The 25,260-nt window shown below is 36.5% G+C and overlaps 2 protein-coding genes across 2 annotated transcripts in view; one reads left to right on the top strand and one right to left on the bottom strand.

Moving 5' to 3' along the window:
- Positions 1–5,796: 5,796 nt before the first annotated feature.
- LOC114931733 (uncharacterized) lies at positions 5,797–10,941 on the bottom strand. Its single transcript, XM_029303887.2, has one exon. The coding sequence runs from the start codon at positions 10,939–10,941 to the stop codon at positions 5,797–5,799; it is 5,145 nt and encodes a 1,714-aa protein (XP_029159720.2).
- Positions 10,942–16,572: 5,631 nt separating this feature from the next.
- The window catches only part of LOC146720093 (uncharacterized), a 40,633-nt gene continuing 31,945 nt past the window's right edge, over positions 16,573–25,260 (top strand). Inside the window, exon 1 of the mRNA XM_085489055.1 lies at positions 16,573–16,719. The gene's annotated coding sequence lies outside the window, so the exon portion shown is untranslated. The remainder of the gene's footprint in view (positions 16,720–25,260) is intronic.

The following is a 25,260-nucleotide window of genomic DNA, read 5'->3' as shown; positions in this document are numbered from 1 at the left end:
CGTGAAACGCAGCATCCGCGCCTGGCTCCGCATTCGATTATCCGGCACTCCATCAATTAAACAATCGATCAACTCTTCCTCCTCAACAGATGCCTTATTCGCGAGAACCATTTTCTCGTAATAATATTCCGAAAACGTCTCACTACTTCGCCACTTCCGTTTTTCAAAATCTCTTCTCAATGTCAATCTGCTAGGGCGATTATCAAAAATACGAGACATCTCGGCAAGCAACTCAACTGCACTCGATTGCAAATGTTCCGGCTTTGAGTGAAACCAACTCAATGCTTTGTCCTTCAGACGCAAGCTAATCAATATCTTGGTTGAATTCTCGTCAAGTCGAGTTGTCGCGCGTAAAAGTTCGACCTGTCTTTTCCATGTATCGAAATTATCACCTTCGCCACGGAATTCACTTAATAAATCACTTATTGTTCGAATATTAAGTCTCGAATCGACGTGATCGCCAGCACTGCCCTGAACGCTAGGCGATACACTTGCCTCCCGTCGGACAAGATTCAATTCCCGTTCCAGAAGAGCCTTCTCACGTCGCAGGACTTCTATCTCTCTTGCCATCAATTCCGGCGGCAATGAAAAATCATCCGGGGCCGCAACTTCCCCGACATGCAATGCCATCGCACCACCTGGTCGCGATCGTGGTGTCGAGGCACTTGCACCCAAATCCAGAGACGATTGATTCTGCGTTGTATTGCTTCTCGTGACACTCTCAAACGCACTTCTCCATCCGTCCTCACCGACGGACAGTATTCGTGACACCAATTCGACCTTCTTCCCGCTCGTGGACAATCCAATCCGTCTCGCGATCTCCTTCAAAGTCACGATGGTTTGATCGTTCAAGACGTCCTCAGGTATCCGTTCCATAGGGACGAAACAATGACGTCAGCACAAAACAATAGCCACGTAGGACACAAAGTCACCACTCGTTCGCAGGCAATAGCGAAAAAAATATTTAGTATTACTCGTTACAAGGTCACAATTTCCCGAAAAGTACAAAAAAATATTTCGTCTCAATATCACAATCACGAAGAGCACAAAGCTCAAGACGAAATCAATTCGGCGACCGCTAACAATTTCGAATAATTTAACTCGCAACGATTTTTCTTCACGAGAGAGCCGCGAAGTTCCCAAATAAGACCGACACACGAGAAAATCAGTCCGCTCACCGTCGTCAACAAGTATTGCAATTACACGCGTCAAAATTCTCAATAAAGCGCGGACCGGAGTTTCTCTACCTGCAGGCCGAGAAGATTTATCGATCGAAATTATAGATTCACTGTTGTATCCCACTTCTGAATTTTGTGGGGGTTTTCAGAACATGAATAATTAAAAATAAAATATTATAAAGAGTTCGTCAGGATGTATTTGATATATGGATACAGTTTCTATAAGCAGTTACTATACTCGATATTAACCCGAGGCAGGTAGGTCAACTTAGAAATAATAATACATGTGTCTCGGTCGATGTTTCTAATACGACTCTCTCGAATAATATACATGCTGTCGCGAAACGGAATCATTCGATGATCATGCGCAAAGTGATCTCACGCATCACGGTTAGGACACGTGTCCAAAATAATACGAAACATATATAATCGCCTACAACATGAATAATTATAAGAAAAATATCTGAGTACAAAGATTGTCGTAGTCATTTCCGACAGGTCGTAATAAACGTAAAGCGGAGAGCACACACTCTTGCATAAGCGCATAAGCATATATATATAAAATTCGATTGGTTGAATTTCTTATGCATACGTTTATAGACCAATTAAAGCGGGGAGCACACACTCTTTCATAAGCGCATAAACATATGCATAAGAAATTTGATTGGTTGAATTTTTTAAGCATACGTTCATAGACCAATCAAGATTCTTATGCTTACGCTTATGCGCCATGCAAAAGTGTGTGCTCCCCGTTTGAAAATTCTTTCTACCTTTCCGTAGCAGAAGGCAGTAATATGTAGCAAGACTAATAAGCACTCACTTTTTGTAAATTTTATATATGATTATGCACATATGTGTGTATATATATGCAAATAATATCAAAAATTACATATTATATATGTTTCCAATTGTACAATGATACATAATAATAATAAAATAATAATGCAAAGAGTAAACTAATGTACAGAATGTAAGACACGGGCGTTTTTATTAGACTTGGCAATTGATTGCTTTTTTTACTTTATACTTTTTTATCGACTTTACATATCATCGGCATGATAGAGAGACAAGGAGAGAACAATAATAACTATCAATTTTAGAGTCTGTTATAGAACATGTTAATTTATAGACTAATAAATATGTATATTATTTAATTACTTTTTAATTATATTGATATTAATAATTACTGCTATATAAATCAGTATGAAAGAAATGTACATAATGGCTGAGTGCAAAAGTGTTCAGTCTGTCAGAAAGCATTTTCAGGCCGTATCTCGCGACCTTCATCTATTTAGCAGACAAATTTGATATTTCCCTATTATCAGTTATACCAATCGCTTGGGAATCGTTTGGGCACATTTAGGAATAGATTCTCGTAGGCCAATATTCACAGTTGGTTCTTATATTTAAAATTGTCTTAAGACCTTGTTCAACTAATCAAATGGCCGCATAGCATCTCTTGATTGGTTGAACGAGGTTTTAAGACGATTTTAAATATAAGAACGGACTATGAATATCGCCCGTAGTTTAGGAAATAATAGTTTATTTATTATTAATTAAAATAGATTGAGCGTATAGTTAGCAGACAATAATTCGAAAAAACATTTCTTTTTTTTAATTAACGTAAAATTATTTGGGAAACACGTCCGTATAATAGTTTTAACGTTTAGGAAATAATTATTTCACTTGGAAATCAAGTTTAAAGTACGCTTAGTGGACATCAGATGGACAAATTTTATATTTTTTATTATTTATTTTTATTTTTTATTACTGTTATTGTTTGGGAATTATTTGGGCAAATTTAGGATCATGTTTGCATAATTTAGAAACTCATAGTTTATTTATAATTAGAGAAAATTAATTGAGAGCGAATATAGTTAGCAGACATAACTTTTAAAAAATATTTTTTTTTTACTTTAATTATTGATATGAAATTATTTGGAAAATGCGTTTATATATAATCTTTTCAACATCTGAGAAATAATTTAATTTTGATTTTGTCGCGAAAGCAGCCAAGAAATATTTTATAAGGACAAAAGATTTACACAAATTAATTTTATATAAGATGGTTTCATATAGAAGATTATAAAATCAATTAAAATATATCCTTATATTATATTAAACTTTCCGCTCGAGGTCAAAAAATTGAACTTTTTGGACATCTTTTTTTAAAAAAAAATTAAATAAATATCTTAACGTCATTAATAAACGGTATTCTGGAAGAGTTAAAGATTTTTCGAAACTGTTTTAAGTATAAAAAAAATTTATTTTAAGATCATTATATGTATATTATACTATATCTCTCTGATATCTCTCTCGCCCTTTTTCTTATTATTTTCGTATAACGAAAAAAGAGATAATCTGCAACATTTTAAGTTCTTTAACAAAAATCGCATCTATCTCTTTTCATATAAATTAATAGGACAAATAGGACAAATCCATTATCAATGTTTATATCTCCAAGTTTGTTTTTCTTTCTTTGATATAAATAAAATTCTCATTAATTGAAAAACTAATAAACATGAGAATAAAAATCTTGCTCTAGAATAAAAAATTTTCTTATACTATATATTTAATTAACACAATTTCTAAATTTATATTGTTTAATTTTATAAGCTAAAAAAATATAAATATTTTTCGTTATGTGTGTTATGACTGCATAATATACAATTCTTATATATTGTATTTATATTTTATATTTTCTTTTTCATTATACATGTATATATATATATATATATATATATATATATATATATACACATGTAATTATATATATATACATAATTATATAATTATATCCCAGCAAACATAGAGATGTAGTATATATATCTCAAAGTTATAACATTATATATCACAAATAACATAGTTACATTATAAGTAAAGTACATGTATGTTATATGTACTACTAAATGTCAGCAACAAAAGTACTTCTCTGATATATCAGAGATATATATCACTGTACTTTAAATGTTATATATATGTTACATAATGTTGCCACTATACTACATAACAAATATATATTTCAGATATAGAATTTCAGACATTAGATAACATTTACATTTCAAATACATAACTACATAAATTTGTAACATATATTTTATTCATATGGAACAATAATATATTAAATTATTCTTCTAATATTTAATAATTATTCCTAATATTTTTCTATTGTTCGTCTTACATATAAGCAAAATATATATTAAACGCATTTACACTTTGTTATATATGCATTTGAAAAATATGTTATGCTAATGTATATCCACATTGTATGTTTATTAAAAATTCATAGGTATAATATTTGGAGGATTATTCTCTTATGTTGTTATTTAATATTTTTAAGTTATTTTATATTTATTTTTTCAGATATTACACATATAACAGAAATTAGAAATATATAAACATTTATTAAAATCTTATATTAATGTTATAGTAATTAGTATAAATTTATTTTTTATAAATATTTAACATATACTTGAGAAAAGGAGAATAAAATAAAATTTCAAAGATAAATGATAATTACACAATGTTATGTTTATATCAATATACACGTACAATGTGCACAACGGATAGCGGGAAAGGACGGTCGGAAGCGAGACGATAGATAGGCACTACACTCGACACACGCGTATCGTTAACAAAAAATATATTTCAACTATTAACAAAATTTACAATTGTTTTACCGCACAGAAATTACCAAAAGATAGCCGAGTCGAATGTATAAGAAATGAATGCAATAAACGAGAGAAAAGCCGGGTCGAAAATAAATTACTGACTGTTCCGCAAGCAACGGTAATTAGACGAGAAAACCGAAAAAGACAAGCGATCTTTTTCGGAAAGTAGAAGCACACTCTATTCGCGACGAGCAATCGGAAAGAGCCCCGCGGTCACGAGAGAGGAGGTTTATATAGGCCCGGATTTCGAGAACCTTCGCGAACATTTTCCCTTGTTCGATCGAGATGTTAAGGGCGAAAGTACGTTTACGATAATTATTTACCTTTTAGCAAGTCATATTTTGTTGTTATTGGCACTTGATTTTCTCTCCTCTCGCGCGACCGCGGTGTTTACGATTAAAGTGAAAGTTAACGCAAGCGCTTCTTTTTTCGCAGGCGCGAGGTATATGTATACTTGTGCGGCCGAGCGCGATTTAAATAATATTAAAATCTGCCTGTTACAATTTAAGGTTTTATATACGTAATGCTAGTTATGTGCATGCTGCATGCTTATATTGCATGAATTTGAATGTAATACATTAATGCCCTTCCTTTCAGCTTTCTTTATCCGTTCGATTTCGAACATTCCGCCCGCCTTGCAGTACACCTGCAATATAAGAACCGTAGCGCGAAAGTAAGGGCGCGCGCCTATTCACGCGCTAGCGAGTGACTGGCACGTGGAGCGCACGTGCTCCGACGGAATTTGTCAATAGAATGCTGAGCCGATCAGCAGTTTGTGTCGGGCGTCAGTATAGACGCGTGTCGGTTAAGCGTCGCGAAAATTCGGAACAATCTTTAGTGTTCTACCTGTAACAAAGTATGGTGATAACATGAGTGCAACGATATGACGGTGATGTGCAAATGAATGTGAATATCTAATAGCGGAAAGTGTGAAGTTTTAAAATAGGTTAATCGCTTACGACGTGTGATTTCGATTCGAGTGAAACTTCGGCGCCGTCGGTCAAAAATACTAACTTGCTTACGGGTCGCGTCAAATTGGTATTTGCGGTACGTAGTTCGACCACGCGCACGTGGCCGTCGGATCCCGGGTGCAAGCGCGTGATGCGCGCGAGCGGCCACCTCGTTGGTGGAGTATGCTCGCTTCGAATCAAACACAGCCGACCGATGCAAGCCTCCTGGTTGACTCGGGACCATTTTGGCCGATGGGCCAGCGTATGTAAGTACTCGCTGGACCACCGGGACCAAAAATGGTCCCTCATCTGTTGCAGGAGCTGCCAGCGCGATAATCGGGCCGAAGGTTCTCTCTCGAGCGACGGTTCCGGTACGGTGGAGAGAGCGGAACCGATTAGGAAGTGTCCCGGGGTGAGAGCCGCTACGTCCTCAGGATCATCGGACAGGGGCTGCAACGGTCGAGAATTGAGGCAAGCCTCAATCTGTGAGAGCAGCGTCGCCATCTCCTCATAGGTGAGCCGGGCGTCACCTATTACTCGTCGCAGATGGTGTTTCATGGACTTCACAGCGGCTTCCCACAAACCGCCGAAGTTAGGTGCCGCCGGTGGATTAAAATGCCACCGGATTTTCTCCTGTGCGGCGAAGGCGGCGATGCGGCGTCCGTCGGCACTGGCAGCAGAGAAGAGAGCGCCTAGCTGCCTGTCAGCACCCACGAAATTGGTTCCGCAGTCGCTGTACAATGAGATGCAGACCCCACGCCTGGAGATCAGCCGGCGCAAGGCAGCGATGAAGGCGTCGGCGGAGTAATCCGAGGCTACGTCGAGGTGAACGGCTCTAGAGGCTAAACAGATAAAAACGACAATAAAACCTTTCGTTGCCTTGTGTCCGCGACCCTTAGAGGTTCTCATCCAAACCGGTCCGGCGTAGTCGATGCCGGTGTAAAGGAACGGCCTGCTTGGTTTGACCCTTGGCTCCGGGAGGTCGCCCATGAGAGGCTGTGGGATGGCGGCTCGCCATCTTATGCACCTGACGCATCGGCTCTTCACCAGCGAGCGACCTCGAGGAACCCAATATTCCTGACGTAAAGAGCACAAGGTCAGCTGCGTCCCGCCGTGTAGAGTCCGCTGGTGGTGGTCATCGATGACGAGGTTAGTGAAGGTAGACTCGCTGGGCAGTATTAGCGGATGAGTGGCATCATACGGCAGGTCAGCGTTGCTGAGGCGCCCGCCGACGCGTAGGAGTCCCTCGCTGTCCAGAAATGGATTTAGTTTCAGCAGGGCGCTTCGCGACGGCAGCGGCGTTCCATTTCGCAACCGTCTAATCTCTTCTTTTAACTTTTCAGCCTGGATCAATCTAACCCAGGAGAGGCGGGCTTCCGTCAGGTCGTCGGCGCTGATTTCGTTAGACTGGCTTTGAGGGTGACGAAGCTGGCGGTGGATCAGCCACCAGCGACGGCACCATGCAGTGATCCGCAGCAGTCTGGTCAGAGAAGAATAGCGCAGCAGCAATTCTGACTCGGGTTCCAGCTCGGCAACGGCGGCGGCGTGGGCCCGGACTCGTCTCTCTGGGAGGTCCTCCGTTGGAATCTCCTCTCCATTGTTTATCCACGGGCTGCTCTCCGTTGCTAACCATTCCGGACCTTGCCACCAGAGCGGGTGGTCAACCAGCTCACCAGGATATAGTCCCCGAGAAGCGCAGTCCGCTGGATTTTCTCGTCCTGGTACGTGATGCCAGTGGGCATCAGGGATCAGCGTTTGTATCTCGCTGACCCTGTTGGCCACATAGGTGGCCCACGTCGATGGATGTCCTCGGATCCAGCCGAGCGTGATTGTGGAATCCGACCACATGTGAAGAGGTGCTCTTTCAGCTCCGATGATCGGCAAGGTGTGGGCGACGAGACGAGCCAGAAGAGTCGCTGCAGATAGCTCCAGTCGAGGTAATGATACCTGCTTCAATGGCGCGACCTTGGTTTTGGCAGCTAAGAGAGTCACCTTAGTAATGCCCTTTGTTTTGCTCTTCAGGTAGATCACTGCGGAGTAGGCACGCTCGGAGGCATCGGCGAATCCGTGGATTTCCAACATTGATTCAGTCACACCTCCCAGCCATCGAGGTACGATTACTTTTTCCAGAGCCGGCAGCTCGCTCTGGAATCGTAACCATCTTCTCGCTTCGTCGCAAGGTAGCGGAGCGTCCCAATCCAGACCTAGCAACCAGGTAGACTGGATGAAGATTTTTGCCAATATCGTTGTTGGTGCCAGCCAGCCAAGAGGGTCGAACATCTTCGCTGTCAACGAAAGTACCGACCGTTTGCTGAAGGTCGATAGTGTGATCGCTTTGGTAGCGAATGCGAAGAGATCGTCACGTGGTTGCCATCTTAGACCGAGCGTAGAGTGACTCTCGCCGGGCAGCCACCATCTAGACTCTTGTCGAAGCCGGTCGTCGGGCTCCACTTGGTTCAGTAACAGCGAATGGTTTGCCGACCATTTCTTAAGCGAGAAGCCGCCCGCCCTGCAGATCTCCATCAGCTGTTGGATCATGACCTCGGCTTCCTCCATGGTCTCCGCGCCTGCCAGGATGTCGTCCATGTAAACGTCGCTCAGCAGGATGAGAGCTCCCTTCGGGTAGCGATGTCCCTCATCCTCGGCAAGTTGGCGCAAAGTACGGATCGCCAGATAAGGAGCACAGGAAAGCCCGTAAGTAACGGTACTTAGCCAGTACTCCTTGACTTCGTCGTTGCTGCTCTCTCTCCATAATATCCTTTGCAGACATTGGTCGTCGGGGTGCACAAGGATCTGTCTGTACATCTTCTCGATGTCAGTCGCGAAGACGTAGCGATGGCGTCGCCAACTCAGTAGGATGTCGGCCAGAGAAGGTAGTAGATTCGGTCCCGTTGCTAGATATCTGTTGAGAGAGTCTCCGTTTGGCAAGGAGCTCGAGCCGTTGAAGACTACCCTCAGTTTTGTGGAGGTGCTGTCAGGACGCAGGACCCCGTGATGCGGTAGATAGCAAGCTCCAGGACGCGTGGTAGTCGAAGGCGGAGCAGGCATCATGTGGCGCAGGTCTAAGTACTGTTGCATGAATTTGACATACATACCTCTGAACTCGCTCTCTCGATCAAATTTCTTCTCTGTATGTTGCAGAGCCCGGCGGGCGGCGCGGATTGTTCCAGAGAGATCCGGCAGAGATTCCGTCGTGGGCAGGCGCACGACGTACCGGCCATCGGCGTTGCGTGTGTGGTACTGACGATAGTGCTCTTCGCACTCCCGCTCGACCTTGGTGAAGAGCTGAGACGGCTGTCGAACCTCTTCCTGCTCCCAAAAGCGACGTACCAAACAGGTGAGGTCTTCCTCCACTTGGCAATGGTGGGAGGACATACGTTGGCAGCGTGTATTCTCGTTGATGGCTCCTGAGAGTATCCAGCCTAGCGAAGTTTGCTGTGCCACCGGTTCCTGAGGACCTCCCTTTTTCAGACCCTGGCGGATGATTAATCCGTAGACGTCGGCGCCCAGCAGAAGGTCTACTGGATCAGCGGAATGGAATTCTGGATCGGCGAGCTCCAGGTCCCTGAGATGTGTCCAGGATTGCAGGCTTCGGCGGCATCCTCCGGAGAATAGAGTCAGCTTCGGCAAAATCAAGGCGGAGACGGAGTTGGACGTCTCACCGTTGAGCGCTCGAAAGGTGAGCTTGACCTTGCCCTTGGCGATTCCCGTTCTTTGCTCGCCGAGTCCATAGACGCTGACGGCGGCAGACGTGCGAGGCAGTCGCAGTCGTTGAACCAACCGCTCCGAAACTATGGTCGTCTCTAAGCCCTGGTCGATCAGAGCTCGGGCGGGATGCCATGATCCGTGACGATCGAGGACGCGGACTCGAGCAGTGGCGAGCAGCACAGTGACAGAGGCGAAGGGCTGTCCTTGAGCCACGTGTGATGTCGTAGCGGTCTCGGCGTTGCGGAAGGCGTCGTGCAGAGAAGAGTGGTGCCGACTGCCGCACGTCATACAGGTCTTTTTTGACGCGCACTCAGTCAGCTGGTGGCGCCCCAGGCAGTTAGAACAGAGGTTCTGTTCGCGTACAAACTGCCTGCGCGCTGTAGCCGTCTTCTCTTTATAGCTGCTGCAAAACATTATGAAGTGGTCCCCCTGGTAACCGGCGCACCGACTTCTGGACCTGTCTTTCGGCTCAGTTTTCTTTACGTGATGGCTTCGAGTTGCTTTGGTGTCGCTGCTGCTGCGGCTGTCGTTCTTCACAGGAAACAGAGCCTCTAAGGTATGCAGCCGTCGCTCTATGAATCCTTCCAATTCGGCGTAGGTAGGCGGGTTGGTGGTGTGGCTGATGACGCTCTCCCATTCGCGACGCGAACGATTATCGAGCAGCTCAACTACAAGGTGAACAAAGAAGTCCTCCGTGCGGTCGATGGGACGATCGATGCTCTTCAGCGAACTTACGGTTGTTTTTACGCCGTGGAAGAGTCGCCCTAGCTCAGCTGCGGATTCGCTCTTCATTTTAGTAAGAGCCAGAAAGTTGTTGAGGTAGTTACGAGTTAACAACCTCTTGTTCTCGTAGAAATCGCTCAACGTCTTCCAGGCGATCTCGTAATTTTCATCCGTCGTACTCAAATTGCGTATTAGCAGTTCCGCATCACCCTTTACACAGAGCTTGAGGTAATGCAGTTTTTCAACAGGTCTGGCTGCCTGGTTCCTGCCGATAATGAATTGAAAGAGGTCTCGGAAGGACGGCCAGTCTTCGTACTTCCCGGCGAAGGTCGGTGGCTGGATTTTTGGCAGCGCTGTCCGAGAAGCGGAGGTTGTTGGCGCGGCCGAGGTAGAGCTGGCTGCCTGCAGCCGCCGCTGGAGAGCGCTCTTTAGGTCGAGCATGAGGCCCTTATTCTGCAGGTAAGCTTCCTCACCTAATGACGGGATGTCTTGCTTGGCGTAGACATCATGTTTTATTTCTTCCACACGATCGGCTAGCGTATCGTTAATTGCGTCGAACTTTTCCCACAGCTTCTCGAGGTTTTGAAGCCGGGCCTCTACTGCGCCGAGGGTGATGTTGGCCTCGCCGAGCTTCCGCAAGTTGTCGTACGCGCGCGAAATCTTGCCGTATAATACCGTGGCGGTGGCAATGATCGCCTTTGTTTCTGCCATCTCTCACACTGTCTCTCTTTTCCAGAAGCACTGGTCACCGACACTTAATCACGATCGCTTCCGTGGCACCGGATTAACAGGAGGTTCCGGATAAAGATCCGGCTCGAAGGACCAAAAAATGTGCACAACGGATAGCGGGAAAGGACGGTCGGAAGCGAGACGATAGATAGGCACTACACTCGACACACGCGTATCGTTAACAAAAAATATATTTCAACTATTAACAAAATTTACAATTGTTTTACCGCACAGAAATTACCAAAAGATAGCCGAGTCGAATGTATAAGAAATGAATGCAATAAACGAGAGAAAAGCCGGGTCGAAAATAAATTACTGACTGTTCCGCAAGCAACGGTAATTAGACGAGAAAACCGAAAAAGACAAGCGATCTTTTTCGGAAAGTAGAAGCACACTCTATTCGCGACGAGCAATCGGAAAGAGCCCCGCGGTCACGAGAGAGGAGGTTTATATAGGCCCGGATTTCGAGAACCTTCGCGAACATTTTCCCTTGTTTGATCGAGATGTTAAGGGCGAAAGTACGTTTACGATAATTATTTACCTTTTAGCAAGTCATATTTTGTTGTTATTGGCACTTGATTTTCTCTCCTCTCGCGCGACCGCGGTGTTTACGATTAAAGTGAAAGTTAACGCAAGCGCTTCTTTTTTCGCAGGCGCGAGGTATATGTATACTTGTGCGGCCGAGCGCGATTTAAATAATATTAAAATCTGCCTGTTACAATTTAAGGTTTTATATACGTAATGCTAGTTATGTGCATGCTTATATTGCATGAATTTGAATGTAATACATTAATGCCCTTCCTTTCAGCTTTCTTTATCCGTTCGATTTCGAACATACAATATAAAATATAGTATGGAGTAAAACTTATTAACTTTATCATTTGTACGCACTGCACTTTTTAACATTATACATTTTTAAGAGCCTTATTGTTACTAAATACTATAATATAATTATGTTAAGAAAAGTATTTAAAAATTAATTTTTATTATTTTAAATTTTCTTTGTCATTACCTGTGTCTTATTAAAAGCTTTAAATTACTGAGATGGAACTATTATTCACTTTATTTTCTTTGTCATCACCTGCGTCTGCTTCATGTCTATTTTTTCTCTTAAAAGAAATTAATTTACTGAGACAGAACCATTCACTCGCTACCTTTTGAAAATGCATTTCTTGAAAATTGTAATGGGTTGACAATACTTCATCTGAAAATATTTGTACAAGGGAAAAAATAACATTTACATATGTTTCGGCTGATAATCGTTTTCTGAACGATCGGTGGGCAAGGAATGATTGGATGTAATAACGAAGTCTTCGTCGATGTCGAATGCTTTTTTTAATTGTTGTTCGTCCTTCTCTCAACAAGATCGGATTCTACGCCGTCGTGCGGAGATATACAATTTGTGCGGGAAAAGATTGACGCGCTTTCCGAAGAATACAAAGCGATGGATTTTCAATATAATTTGCCTGGCCTGTTATCGTTTAGACGGCAGAGCGCTGACTCATCTCGGAAACGGGCATTGGATCGCTCAAACCTGCCGGTCTCCGAGAAAAGTGGGAGAATTTCCGAAAATAAGAGCGCAGACAATAACATGTTTTGTAATATTTTTCATCGATGAGCTGTGTACTCGCGCGCGCAAACAATACGAAAGTCGAGGCGAGCAATAATCGCAGAATCGATTCCGAAACAACATAAATAAAATATATTTGAAATCGATTAAGTAAGCAAATGTAAGTATTATTAACAATACTATTTGTTAATTTATTTGTATATATTGTGCACTTAATCTCTTCATTTGTGAGGTTAATAATACGTCTATGCTGCTGGCAAGCTGATAAATCGCAAAAATCTTTTCTTTTCGATTTTTCTACGAACTTTAAGACTATTTTATTATTAATGTAGTACATAAGTTATATAAAATTTATATCTTATCTCAGATATATTTAGTAATCATATGTGTGGATACTTGCGAATAACTTTTACTGCCATGACACTCCTGATGACACTGCGACTGCGCAAACGCACAGTTGTTCGTTTTATCACGTCCAATTTAGGGTGCGTTCCGTTATGCACTGCAAGTACTGACAGTACTACCAATAGCGTTCCGATATAGATAGCAGTGCACTGCGAAAGTACTATCATGAGTATATGACGTCATTAATTTTGACGTTATTTCCTGTTGCGATTACTTCAACCGGCGAGGTAAAGCACTCGCAGTAATCAAGATGGCTACCTCCATGTGTACGATGGAACTAACTTTTAAATTCCATATCTGAATATAATGATACAATATTTTTAACGTAATTTTTACATTTTATTCTAGGTATTTTAATTTGTCGTCTCATTTCATTTATTAATTCCATTTCCAAATCGCTTTCACTTGATGACTCACTCGAATCATATATATTCTCGATTAAATTATATGTAATTAATGCAATAATGGTATTATCCATTTCACCAATTTTTCACTTGATGATTATTAGCGAAAAAGGTTAGTTAAAAGTCTGCTGAAAGCGTACTGTAGTGCGTTCCGTTTTACTATTTTGCAGTAGCTTCAAAGTGCACAAAATTAAAAAGGAACGCTGTCAACAGTACACTTGCATGACGTCATAGTGCCAGTACTTGCAGTGCATAACGGAACGCACCCTTAGATATTACATATATACAGGGTGTTCCCGGGTTAAATGGCCAAACTTAAAATATGAATTTGGTACCTCAAAACAAACAAATATTTTATCTGGAAGTTTGCTCGCAAAAGCTTCGTTCAAAAGATATCGACTTAGTAAGTTACAAAATCATAGGAATGAATAATGTCAAAATATTTGTTTTGTCTTTGTTTTGAAGATTGAGGGTCATTCATAGGCTTCTGTTATTTACAAACAGAATCGATTTAGCGCAGTGTACCAAATAATTGTTAGTTCATTGAATAATTTCGTGGAGTAAAGTAGTACAATATGCCTCGTACATATTCTAATAGTGAATATGCTGATATGGTATATTTATATGGGTTTTGTGATGGAAATACTATCGCTGCTCGCCGTGAATACGCCACGCGATTTCCGAACAGAAGATTGCCGAATAAGCGTGTATTCTCTTTAACATTTCAACGACTGAAGGAAACTGGATCATTTACAATGGTGCCCAGAGCTGATGGAGTTTTTGCATCGCTGCAGAATGAAAGAAGAACAGCCATCATATTGCAGCATTTCGACCAAAATCCATCAACAAGTGTCCGAAGATCTGGTTCTGAATTAGAAATTTTACCTACAGTTATATGGAAAACACTCTCAGCTGATGGACGTCATCCATTCCATATTCAACATGTCCAACATTTATTACCGGCTGATATACCACGCAGGAGAGCATTTTGCGATTGGTTTTTAAACCAAACAAATAATGATCCACAATTTTGGCAAACGATTTTGTGGACAGATGAGGCTACATTTACCAGACAAGGTATTCTCAATCAAAGAAATAGTCATATTTGGTCACATGAAAATCCTCGAGCAATCTGTGAACAAAATTTCCAACACAATTTTCAGTGTAATGTGTGGTTAGGAATAATTAATAATACTTTAATTGGACCCCATTTTCTACCAGTTCGTTTGAATGCAAACAATTTTCTCGAATTATTAAATACTCAAATGGATGATTTTTTGAAAATATTCCTTTGAATTTGAGAAGAAACTTCTGGTTTCAATTGGATGGATGTCCTGCTCATTATGGTAGAGATCCTCGACAATGGCTTAATGTTCATTTTCCTGGAAAATGGATCGGTCGTGCTGGACCTGTAGCTTGGCCTCCGCGTTCACCGGATTTAACGCCTTTAGATTTTTTTGTATGGGGTACTCTCAAGCAAAAAGTATATGAAGTGCCTGTTAACAATCTTCAATCATTACAACGGAGGATAGTACAAGCGTGCGAAGAAATTACAGATGTACAATGTCAGTCATCCATTCATTCTGTGATCGAAAGGTGCAATGCTTGTCTCCGAGATGGAGGCTATCATTTTGAACAAAATATGTAATCATTAACAAAATATTTTATAAATTTTGGTTACTGTAAAGCAATAAAAAAAGCAATCAGAGATAAACCTAGATTATTTTGACATTATTCATTCCTATAATTTTGTAACTTACTAAGTCGATATCTTTTGAACGAAGCTTTTGCGAGCAAACTTCCAGATAAAATATTTGTTTGTTTTGAGGTACCAAATTCATATTTTAAGTTTGGCCATTTGACCCGAGAACACCCTGTATATATCAGCTACAAATACGTTACATATCATTTCACAGATAATGATACATATCAGATAGTAGTATAATTATATATCTTTTACATATATGAAATGTATTAAATAGAAGCACATTTATGTATCATATACATAAATTAATTACATATCAATAATACTTTTCAGATACTTTCTGGTTATAACACGAAGTATCAGTTACATGTGTGTTTACTGGGATGTAATTATAATTATACATACAATTATATATATACATGTAAAAAAATAAAATATTAAGAATACACATTTTTTTTATAGAGATTAACCCATACAGCACCGATAGATTGCAAAAACATTACAACAATCTTTCACCGCAATATTGCAATATTGCAAATTCACTGTAAAATGTTGCTACATCATTGCTGTTGAATTGCAGCAATGTTAAAATGTCCGCTTTTTGAAAGATTGCAACAAAATATTACAACAATATTGCAATATGTTATGAGTTTGCAATAATGCATTGTTATTGCAACCATAAACTAATGTTGCATATACAGGTATATAAATGTAAATAAATCATTAATGAAAATACGTTGTAGTTAATTTATATATATGACAATATATAAATTATAGAATTTGGATTACATGCAATATTTCCGAAATATTAATGTCATGTTGCTACAAGTGTGCTGGAATTTTGTGCACCTATATCTCTGCAATGTCTTTATAATGTTGCATTGCAACTTACAACATTGCAACGTTGCTGCAATATAATTGCAATAATCTGTGCTGTATGGGAATAAATATAACGTATATATATATATACGTTACATTTATTAATTTCTATAAAAAAAATTTGTATTCTTAATATTTTATTTTTTTCTATTTCTAATATTTTCTCTATATTGTGCGTCTAATTTTACCGCAAAATGCCTAATCGCCTCAGCATGCGAGCTGTAAAATGGGAGCACCTTTGAAAGGAGAACGCACGTGTCATCCCTTTTATCATTGAGATTTAACACATCTGATCGTGAGTTAGTTTTGTCTCGTGTATTTCACCGATATACAGGGTGTCACTTAATTGGCGCCCAATATTTATATAGCGATATTCCTCGTGGAAAACTGAGTCGAAAAATCCTGTACTATTTTTTTCTGTAAGGCATAATAAAGTAGTAATTATTCAGTAACGTTAATAATACGTTACTGAATAATCACTATTTTATTATGCCTTACAGAAAAAAATAGTACAGGATTTTTCGACTCAGTTTTCCACGAGGAATATCGCTATATAATTAATTTTTTTCTAATTTGGGCGCCAATTAAGTGACCCTGTATATAACCCGCACGCGTGACTACTGTAATATACTTTGACGTTACAGATTGAATAATATGGCGACTGTGCCCGGCGTGGTTAGTCGATTTGCGACCATCGGCGCGTGCAGATCGATGACAGAGAGCGAGAGAGAAAGAGAGAGAGAGAGAGAAAGACGACGGCATTGAGTGACAGTTTTCTTACGCTACGTTCTTTACGTGTAGGTATATCAGCATGAGTTTTTTCACGATTGCCTCTTTAATTGTATACGGCTTAAATTTCTATCAAGATGAGAATTTACACGCATCCTTCGACATATGGGGCGCTTTTTAATTTTGTTATTATCGGAAGTTAATACGTGTGATTTTGTATATTGATTGAATTGGAGATCGAGTGTTTGTTATTAATATGCAGTATTTTTACAAGTGAGTTTTATGAAAAAATGCAATAAGAGAGAAAAATAGAAAAAAACATTCAATATATATAATTTTTCATAAGAGATGATTCTACAATGATTCTGACAATTAAAAAAATTTTCGAAAGAGTGTTGGCAAATTTCGCCTATTTTTGGGACCTCGAATTTCAAACCTCTTTTTATGGCAAATAGTACTATTAGATGAAACATTAATCCCAGTAAAATTTCAAGATAACCATAAGCACGGTTCCGGAGATACAAGGGAGTGAAAATGATAATTTTTATAGTCAGGGATGAGAAACTATCACTTTCACTTCTTTATATTTCCGGAACTGTGCTTATGCTCATCTTGAAATTTCTCTGGGATTAATATCCCATATAGTATTATTTGACATAAAAAAGTTTGAAATTTGAGGTCCTAAATTTCGACTTTATAAAATGGGCGAAAAGACAAGTCTTCTTTGCCATCATTCTTTGCAACAAGTTTAAAAATTTGAAAGTGATATTTTTATTAGAAGATTATTGTGATTTTTTTCTCTCTATTGTATAAAAGTGATTGTCAAAATTCAACATATGTGTGATGCAAGAATGTTGAAGGTCGTGCAAGGTCAGAAATAAAATAACAAATATAGATTTTATAAAATATATTTTATATTATATATTATATATATGCATGCAATATATACAAATAGCAGTTCGAAATTAAATATCACATTAAAATGTTGATGAGACGTTTTAAAAACGTTATGAGAAAATTAAAAAGTATAAAATCATATATATGTATTGTATATATATGTATGTATAATATACATTATGATCTTTTATATTTATATTCACTGAAGCGTCAGTCACTGAAAGCGAAAGCGTCGCATATTTTTTCTTTCGTCACAAATAGTTGAAACATAACTTATTTTGTTCTTTACATATTTCTATAAAAAGATCTTATAACAAATAACTCCAAAAATGCTATCAAACATTAAAATTTCTAGGTAAAAATTAAAAATTTTCACAATTTGAAGTACTCATTGTCAGGCATAAAGTGCATAAAAAACATTATGACATTTGTTTCAAAATTTTTTTGTCTTTTTGTTTTGATGATATTCCCTTGGAAAGAAAAATTACATTTTTTTTTCACAAGAGTAAATCACCCCCTAAACCTTCGGCACCTTGGGCACGAATAAAAAAAGACGTATACCTTAAAATTGTATACTTTACAACATATTACAAGGAAAATCAAATCGGTGTCGGATACTTGGGATGGTTCCTTGTAAGTTATTTTAAGTATTATATTAATTAATATTATAAGAAAAAGAAAATTTTTCTTTAATATTATAATACTTAAAAAATGCTGAATCTTAAGCTACAGTGTAAATTCATAAACATTCTTTTATTAAAAATATTTTTAGGTTTTTTAGTAATCTCTTAATGAAATATATAATAAAATACTTTTCCGTGCAATTCTTTTAAATAAATAATGCAAAAATAGTTTTTACATTAATTTGCAACTTAATAAAAATAAATAAATACTAAATGAATGGTAAATAAATGGCAAAAATTTACAATTTAAAAAATATATAGGAAATTAAACTTTAAATTAAAGAATTTTAATAGATTTCATAAAAATTACATAATACAAAAATAATCTTATTCATAGATACAAACATTAAAAAGATAAAAAATATTTGCTATTGTGTTCGTACATTTTATTATATAGATTTCTGATCATGTCAATCGTTATTTGCATACTCGTATGTTCTGTTTTATATTTAAAAATAGTAATATATCTAATTATTTTCACATGCAGAGTATCAATATCTATAAATTCGCGCATACCTGTAAAATATAATATAATTTATATTAGTTGATAAAAGAGAATGGATTCTAGAAAAAGCGAGTTCTATCAAAAAATTAAAAGAATCGCGTGTATCGATTCATCTTTCTTTAATGTGCTGACTAAGAAAGTACGTGCAAACACACATACTGAAGTCATTGAACTTTGCAGTCAACACGTGTACGATGAGTGTCTTTTTGCGCAAAAAGATAAAGTATCGTACATTTTCGGAAAAAAAGAAAAAGGGAGAAAAATATTCATTGATGTTAATTCTTTTATTTTTAATTTTCAACTGAAAAATTTAAATAAAGAAATCTAATTCATAGAAATTTGTAAAATGCGAATTGAATTTAATCCGAATTTTTTTCGATTGCAAAACACTTCCATTTGAAGTTCGATATAATTTTTATAATTATTTAATTTACCGCAAACTTGATTCAAATTTAATTCGAAATTTATTTTAATGGAAATTTTTATTTTTCTTAAATTTAAATTTGGTATTGCAAAATTCGAACATTTTGCATTTAGACAGATTTAACAATTAATTAATTTATTTTACATAAAATTTGATCGTCTCGTTTTCTGCTTTTGATTAATATTATAAAGAAATAAATAAATATTATGCTGAGAAAATAAAAGTAATAATATAAACATATAAGTAATATAATATAATAAATAAATAATATATATTTTTAATGTGTTCTGTTTATTACACAAATCAGTTCAGTTAATTTTTTATTTAGGTATATTAGATTTTATTTGTTATTAAAATATAATTGTATTTTGTTATAATATATGTTGTAATATATTATTAATATTATAACAAAAAATAAAAAAGTGTATAAAGTGAAAAGATAATTGAAGATTCCCCAAGCAAGTTGAATTTTTAACAATAAAATTTATAATAAATCTCGAAAGAAAATTCAAAGTAAAATGACGATAAATGATTAATGTTGATAATGACAAATAATGAGGAAAATAAGTCACAGTCAAGCAACAATACATGTGGTGTGTAACTTACGAGGTGTGTTCAAAAAGTATCGCGAATTTTGAATTTCCGCGGGTTACGTATATTCGATTTTCGATTTTTTTGTGGCGTTATGTTGGTACTCATGTTTCTCATTTATGCCGACAAGTACGGCCATTTTGAATGTTCAGTTAATTTTTGACAGCTGCTTTGCTTGCACGTGTTTTGGCTCGTCTTCGATTTTTGCCTATTCCAAAAAATGGATCAAAGAATCTGTATCAAATTTTGTGTGAAAAACAAAATTAAGTGCGCGGACGCATTCCGAATGTTGACTGTGGCATATGGTGAAGCTACCTTGGACCGAAGCAACGTTTATCGGTGGTACAAAATGTTTTCCGAGGGCCGAGAAGATGTGAACGACGAAGAGCGTGCCGGACGCCCGAGCACGTCAACAACAGACGAAAACATTGATAAAGTGAAGAAAATAGTATTGGTCAATCGTCGAATCACCGTTAGAGAAGTTGCTGAGGACCTAAACATATCGATTGGCTCGTGCCATTCGATTTTTACCAATGATTTGGGCATGACACGGGTCGCCTGCTCACACATCGTTGCTTGTGCGCGAATTTTTGGCCAAAAACAACACACTAATAATGCCGCAGCCACCGTATTCCCCAGATCTGGCCCCCTGTGACTTTTTCTTGTTCCCGAAACTGAAGAGGCCCATGAAAGGATGACGCTACGCTACGATTGAGGAGATAAAGACGGCATCGAAGGAGGAGCTGAACAAGATCACAAAAAATGATTTTTTGAAGTGCTTCGAGGATTGGAAAAAACGTTGGCACAAGTGTATAATATCTGGTGGGGATTACTTTGAAGGGAACAAAATAGATATTCATGAATAAATAGATAATTTTTGAAAAAACACAAAATTCGCGATACTTTTTGAACACACCTCGTATACATATAGTCGCATATATAGTAAACATCGTGAAAAATAACGCAAAATGATAAGATAAATAATATAGGCAAGTTTAAGGAATTTGTAAGATTTATCGTAAAGATAAATTGTAAAATAAATTGTAAAATAAGAGTTATAGAATGGAACTAAAAAAAGTTATAAACAGAAAAAGATTTTAAAAAATATTAAGTAAATAATAATTATTAAAATTTTGATCCCGTTCGGTTTTTTAATTGCAAAAAATGATTGATAAATAACTAATTAACAATAATCTATACTACATATAATATATAAGTACCGTCCGTCTGTCTGTATCTCTGTATGAACGCTAACTACATTTGTAGACTGATTTTCGTGAAACAGGTAACAAAATGTTGCAAATTTTTCGGAGAAGACTGCTATGTGGTTTTTTAAATTAAAAAAGAATTGATGTAGAGGAGGCTGTTTTCGGAAAAAAAATTTTCCACATTTCTACGCCAATGTATTCAGAATGTTCCAAATATTAAAAAAAGTGATTTTTTTAAGTTTTACATCTCCACTCATCCACCCACCCACGCACTTCCTTATTAATGGATCGATTTCCTCGAAATTGGTACCAAAATTTTGAAAATTTTTCGGGGATAGCTAATATGTGATTTTTTTCAAGTTTTATATCGCCACCCACGCATTCACCCGCGCACTCATACATTTATTGACCAATTTTATCGAAATTAATAACACAGATGTTAATATATACCACATAGGTTTCTAATTTATTTACATGGCGCTATAACATAAAAAACCTGTTTGATTTATTAGTTTATATCACATTCATTGTATGTATCGTGGTTTACCATCAACTTATATATAACGAATTCTTGATTATAAATTTTTAATTTATATTAGTTTATTGAAGAAGACTAAGTATAGTTCGAAACGTTTGACAATTTAAAACTTTATATTTTTGTTTAAATTAATCGAAGACATTGTAATTAGATTGTTTTAATTAATTAAAGTATTTTTAAGACCTTATATATATACCATATATAATATATATATATATATATATATATATATATATATACAGGGTGTCCGGTAAGAGTTGCCTCAACCGTCGTGTGCAGGTAGAGTAAATTAAACCGAATAGAAAAGTCCTCTACCGTTTTGCGATTTTCGCAATAATTATTGAGTTATTAAATAAAAAAGATCGGCCAATTCACGCGAATAGAAGCGCGCGACGAGAAGAGACGTCTTACTGTAACACGATACACGAAGATTTCTCGAATACAATTCGTAGACAGTCATCGTTCGCTCCTCCTTCCGCTTTGCGGCGCGCCGTGTATTCACGTGAATTGGCCGATCTTTTTTATTTAATAACTCAATAATTATTGCGAAAATCGCAAAACGGTAGAGGACTTTCCTATTCGGTTTAACTTACTCTACCTGCACACGACGGTTGAGGCAACTCTTACCGGACACCCTGTATATATATACAATATATACACACATGGTTTTTTAATTTGTTTTATTTGGCTTGGTTTATGCAATTTGAAATTTTATTAGATTTTATTTCATCAATATTTATTTTACAAAAAATTTTTCTTTTCTACAGTTATACTAACTGAATATCTTTATATTTACTTGCAGAAAAAATTGATCCCAACTTGTTATAAAAAATCTTTAAAAATAATATTTTGTAATTGTAAGACCTCTTATTGTTTATCTATAGAAATATAAAAAAAAGAACTTTTAGAAATGTAAAAAAAGAGATACAACTAAAAATGACTGCTTAATATATTCTAATTCATGCGTACAATGATGGACATTTTGATTGATTGGCTTTCTTTAATAAGCAATGAGAAAATTCACGGGGAAATTATAGAAATGATGAAATTTAAAATGAGAGATAGTCGGTTTGATAAATTTTCTATGTCAACATATAGAGGAGATGATGATAATGTGGCCTTGTTTGTTTTTGTGTAAAAAAAAGAGACATTTTTTGGGATTAATTAATACACGTCATAGGCTTTTTATTTCATTGATTAGCGATACTATATTTTGGCTTAAATAAAACATTAAGAGATAATGTCACTCTAGTCATTCAAAAAAACAGCCTAATTTTGACAATTTTTTATGGGAATATAGTGAATGGAATATAAAATCTATTTAAAAGTTCTTATTGTACATATTTTGAAGTGTTTACAATTAAAAAAATTTTTTTTTGTACAAAATGGCAGTGCGAGAATTCAACAAAAGAAGCCTCTTCTCACGAACAGTGTTCCGCGACCTGAAAGATTTTTCCTGCAATTTTTGATCAAAAACAAAAAACTAAAAATATTTAAGTTTTATATATAATTATCTAGAGAAGTACATACGGAAATTAAAAAATATCATTTTTTGTAAAAATAGCACACGTGCGAAAACAAAGTTTCATTTTTAGATAAAAAATTACGTGAAAAATTGTTTATAACAAAAAAGTTTACAACAAAATTTAAAATCCGTATGTACTTCCCTAGATAATCTTATATAAAACTTAAAACTTTGGTTCTTTATTTTAGGTCAAAAATTGCAGGAGAAATCTCTCCGGACGCGGAACACTATTCGTGAGAAGAGGCTTCTTTTGCTGAATTTTCGGGTCGCCATTTTGTGCAAAAAAATTGAAAAAATTTGTGAACACACTTCAAAATCTGTACAATAAGAACTTTAAAATAGATTTTATATTCCATTCACTATAGTCTTTAAAAATGTTGTTGTCCGACAATTTGTTTGTCATTATAGTTAAGACTTGTCGATACACGCAACAAGTACAATTTTTAATGTGTCAAAAGTTTTCTTTATAAATTGACACTTTAAAAATTGTCAAAATTAGGCTGTTTTTTTTGAGGGCTAGAGAGTGGCATTACCTCTTAAAAAATTTGAAAAAAATATACTTTTCAGCAGAGTTAGGTAAATTAATGATTTTTTAAAACTAAGTTAAGTTAAAGTTAGTTGTTTATAAAATTAAGTTAGTTAAGTTATGAATAAAAAATTATAAAAGTTGCATGAATAAAAAATTAATTCAGTTAAAGTTAAGTTAATATTGAATCAACTGAAGTTAAATCAAAAGTTAATTTTTGAAAACATTATTTATATTAATTAGAATTTTGTTTGTTAATTTTTTAAATTTATAACAAATAAAAAAATTTTGATTTTTATATAGAAATATATTTTTTGGTAATTACAATTGATGATAAATAAATATAAAAATTAATGATACTTTAATTTAAAAATAATATATTTATAATTTATAAAAAAACAATAATGATATTCAGATATAAAAAAATTTAACTTAGGAAAAAAGTTAATAAGTAATTTAAGATATAAAAAAGTATAACTTAGGAAAAGTTAATAAGTTTAAGGTCAAAAATAACTAGTTGAAGTTAAAAATTAATATATTTTAAATTAACTAAACTAAGTTAAAGTCATTAACTTTTTAACTTTTTTTAATCTTTAATTAATTAACTAGTTTTTTTACCCTGCTTTTCAGACACACTCCAATATGGCTAAATGAGATAATGTGTGGGTAATATGGCACTTTGGTGGCCATAAATATATTGAAGCAAAAATTATACTTGAATTCGGTACAAAATCAACATTTAGCGACTAAAGAATTAGAAAACAAATTAAATTTCTAATATAAACTCAAAAAATCAACATAACAAAAATTTTTTATAAAAAATAAATTAGCGGCAGAAATCGCAAACTCTTCTTCTGCTCGCATGCATTATTATGAAATAAATAACTAATTATTAAACACTAATTGTTAAATTAATAAAATAAAAATACCTATCCCGGGGAGAGGGCCGTGTTGAAAACATGTTTGCAAAAAAGCAATAAAACAAAAATATCGCAATTTTTACCTTCAATTTACTGAAGACGGGATATTGTTCTGTAATCAAGAGACACGGTAGTGTCTCGCGACCAGTTAAGGGCGTAGCGGAGACACCGTGTATCTTAACGCGAGTCGGACATTTGAGTCTTTATAATATTTCGAATCCTCAATAATGGCTGAAGCAATCGAGTTTATACTAGACTTAATCGATAGATTGAGTTCGAATTATATAATAAAAGTGTCTTTATTTCTGCTCTACGTGATTTGTAAGCAGAGATATATAAATGCAAAGTCGAAATATGAAAAATTTCTATTAAGAAACGTCCCCGTCATCATTATCATCATTATCATCATTATCATCATCATTATCATCATCGACCACGCATACATAGTAGTATCGTGCTACACGTATTCACACGTATACAACACATGCGCACACATATATCACACGTACACAACACATGCAAGATGCATGTAGTGGTAATTTTGTCCATCTCGCACGTTTTACAACAGATGGCGATAGTGGCGCTCCGCCATATCGGCAGCGTGCGGGGTTATGTTGGCTAACTCTCTCTCTCTCTCTCTCTCTCTCTCTCTCTCTCTCTCTCTTTCTCACACACACACACACACTCTCTCATTCTCACTCACTCACTCACTGTTCGTCTTGTGTACTTATTTAGTACATTCATGATCGGCAGCGTGCGGGGTTATGTTGGCTAACTCTCTCTCTCTCTCTC

This window comes from Nylanderia fulva, unplaced genomic scaffold (genome assembly GCF_048542155.1).
Source record: "Nylanderia fulva isolate GAGA-0341 unplaced genomic scaffold, ASM4854215v1 Scaffold78, whole genome shotgun sequence".
Taxonomy (NCBI): Eukaryota; Metazoa; Arthropoda; class Insecta; order Hymenoptera; family Formicidae; genus Nylanderia; species Nylanderia fulva.
This window is presented reverse-complemented; position numbering and strand designations above follow the sequence as displayed.

What these genes read in the sequence shown, in the direction of transcription:
- LOC114931733 (XM_029303887.2), bottom strand. Translation starts at nt 10,941, where the DNA reads ATGGCAGAAACAAAGGCGATCATTGCCACCGCCACGGTATTATACGGC.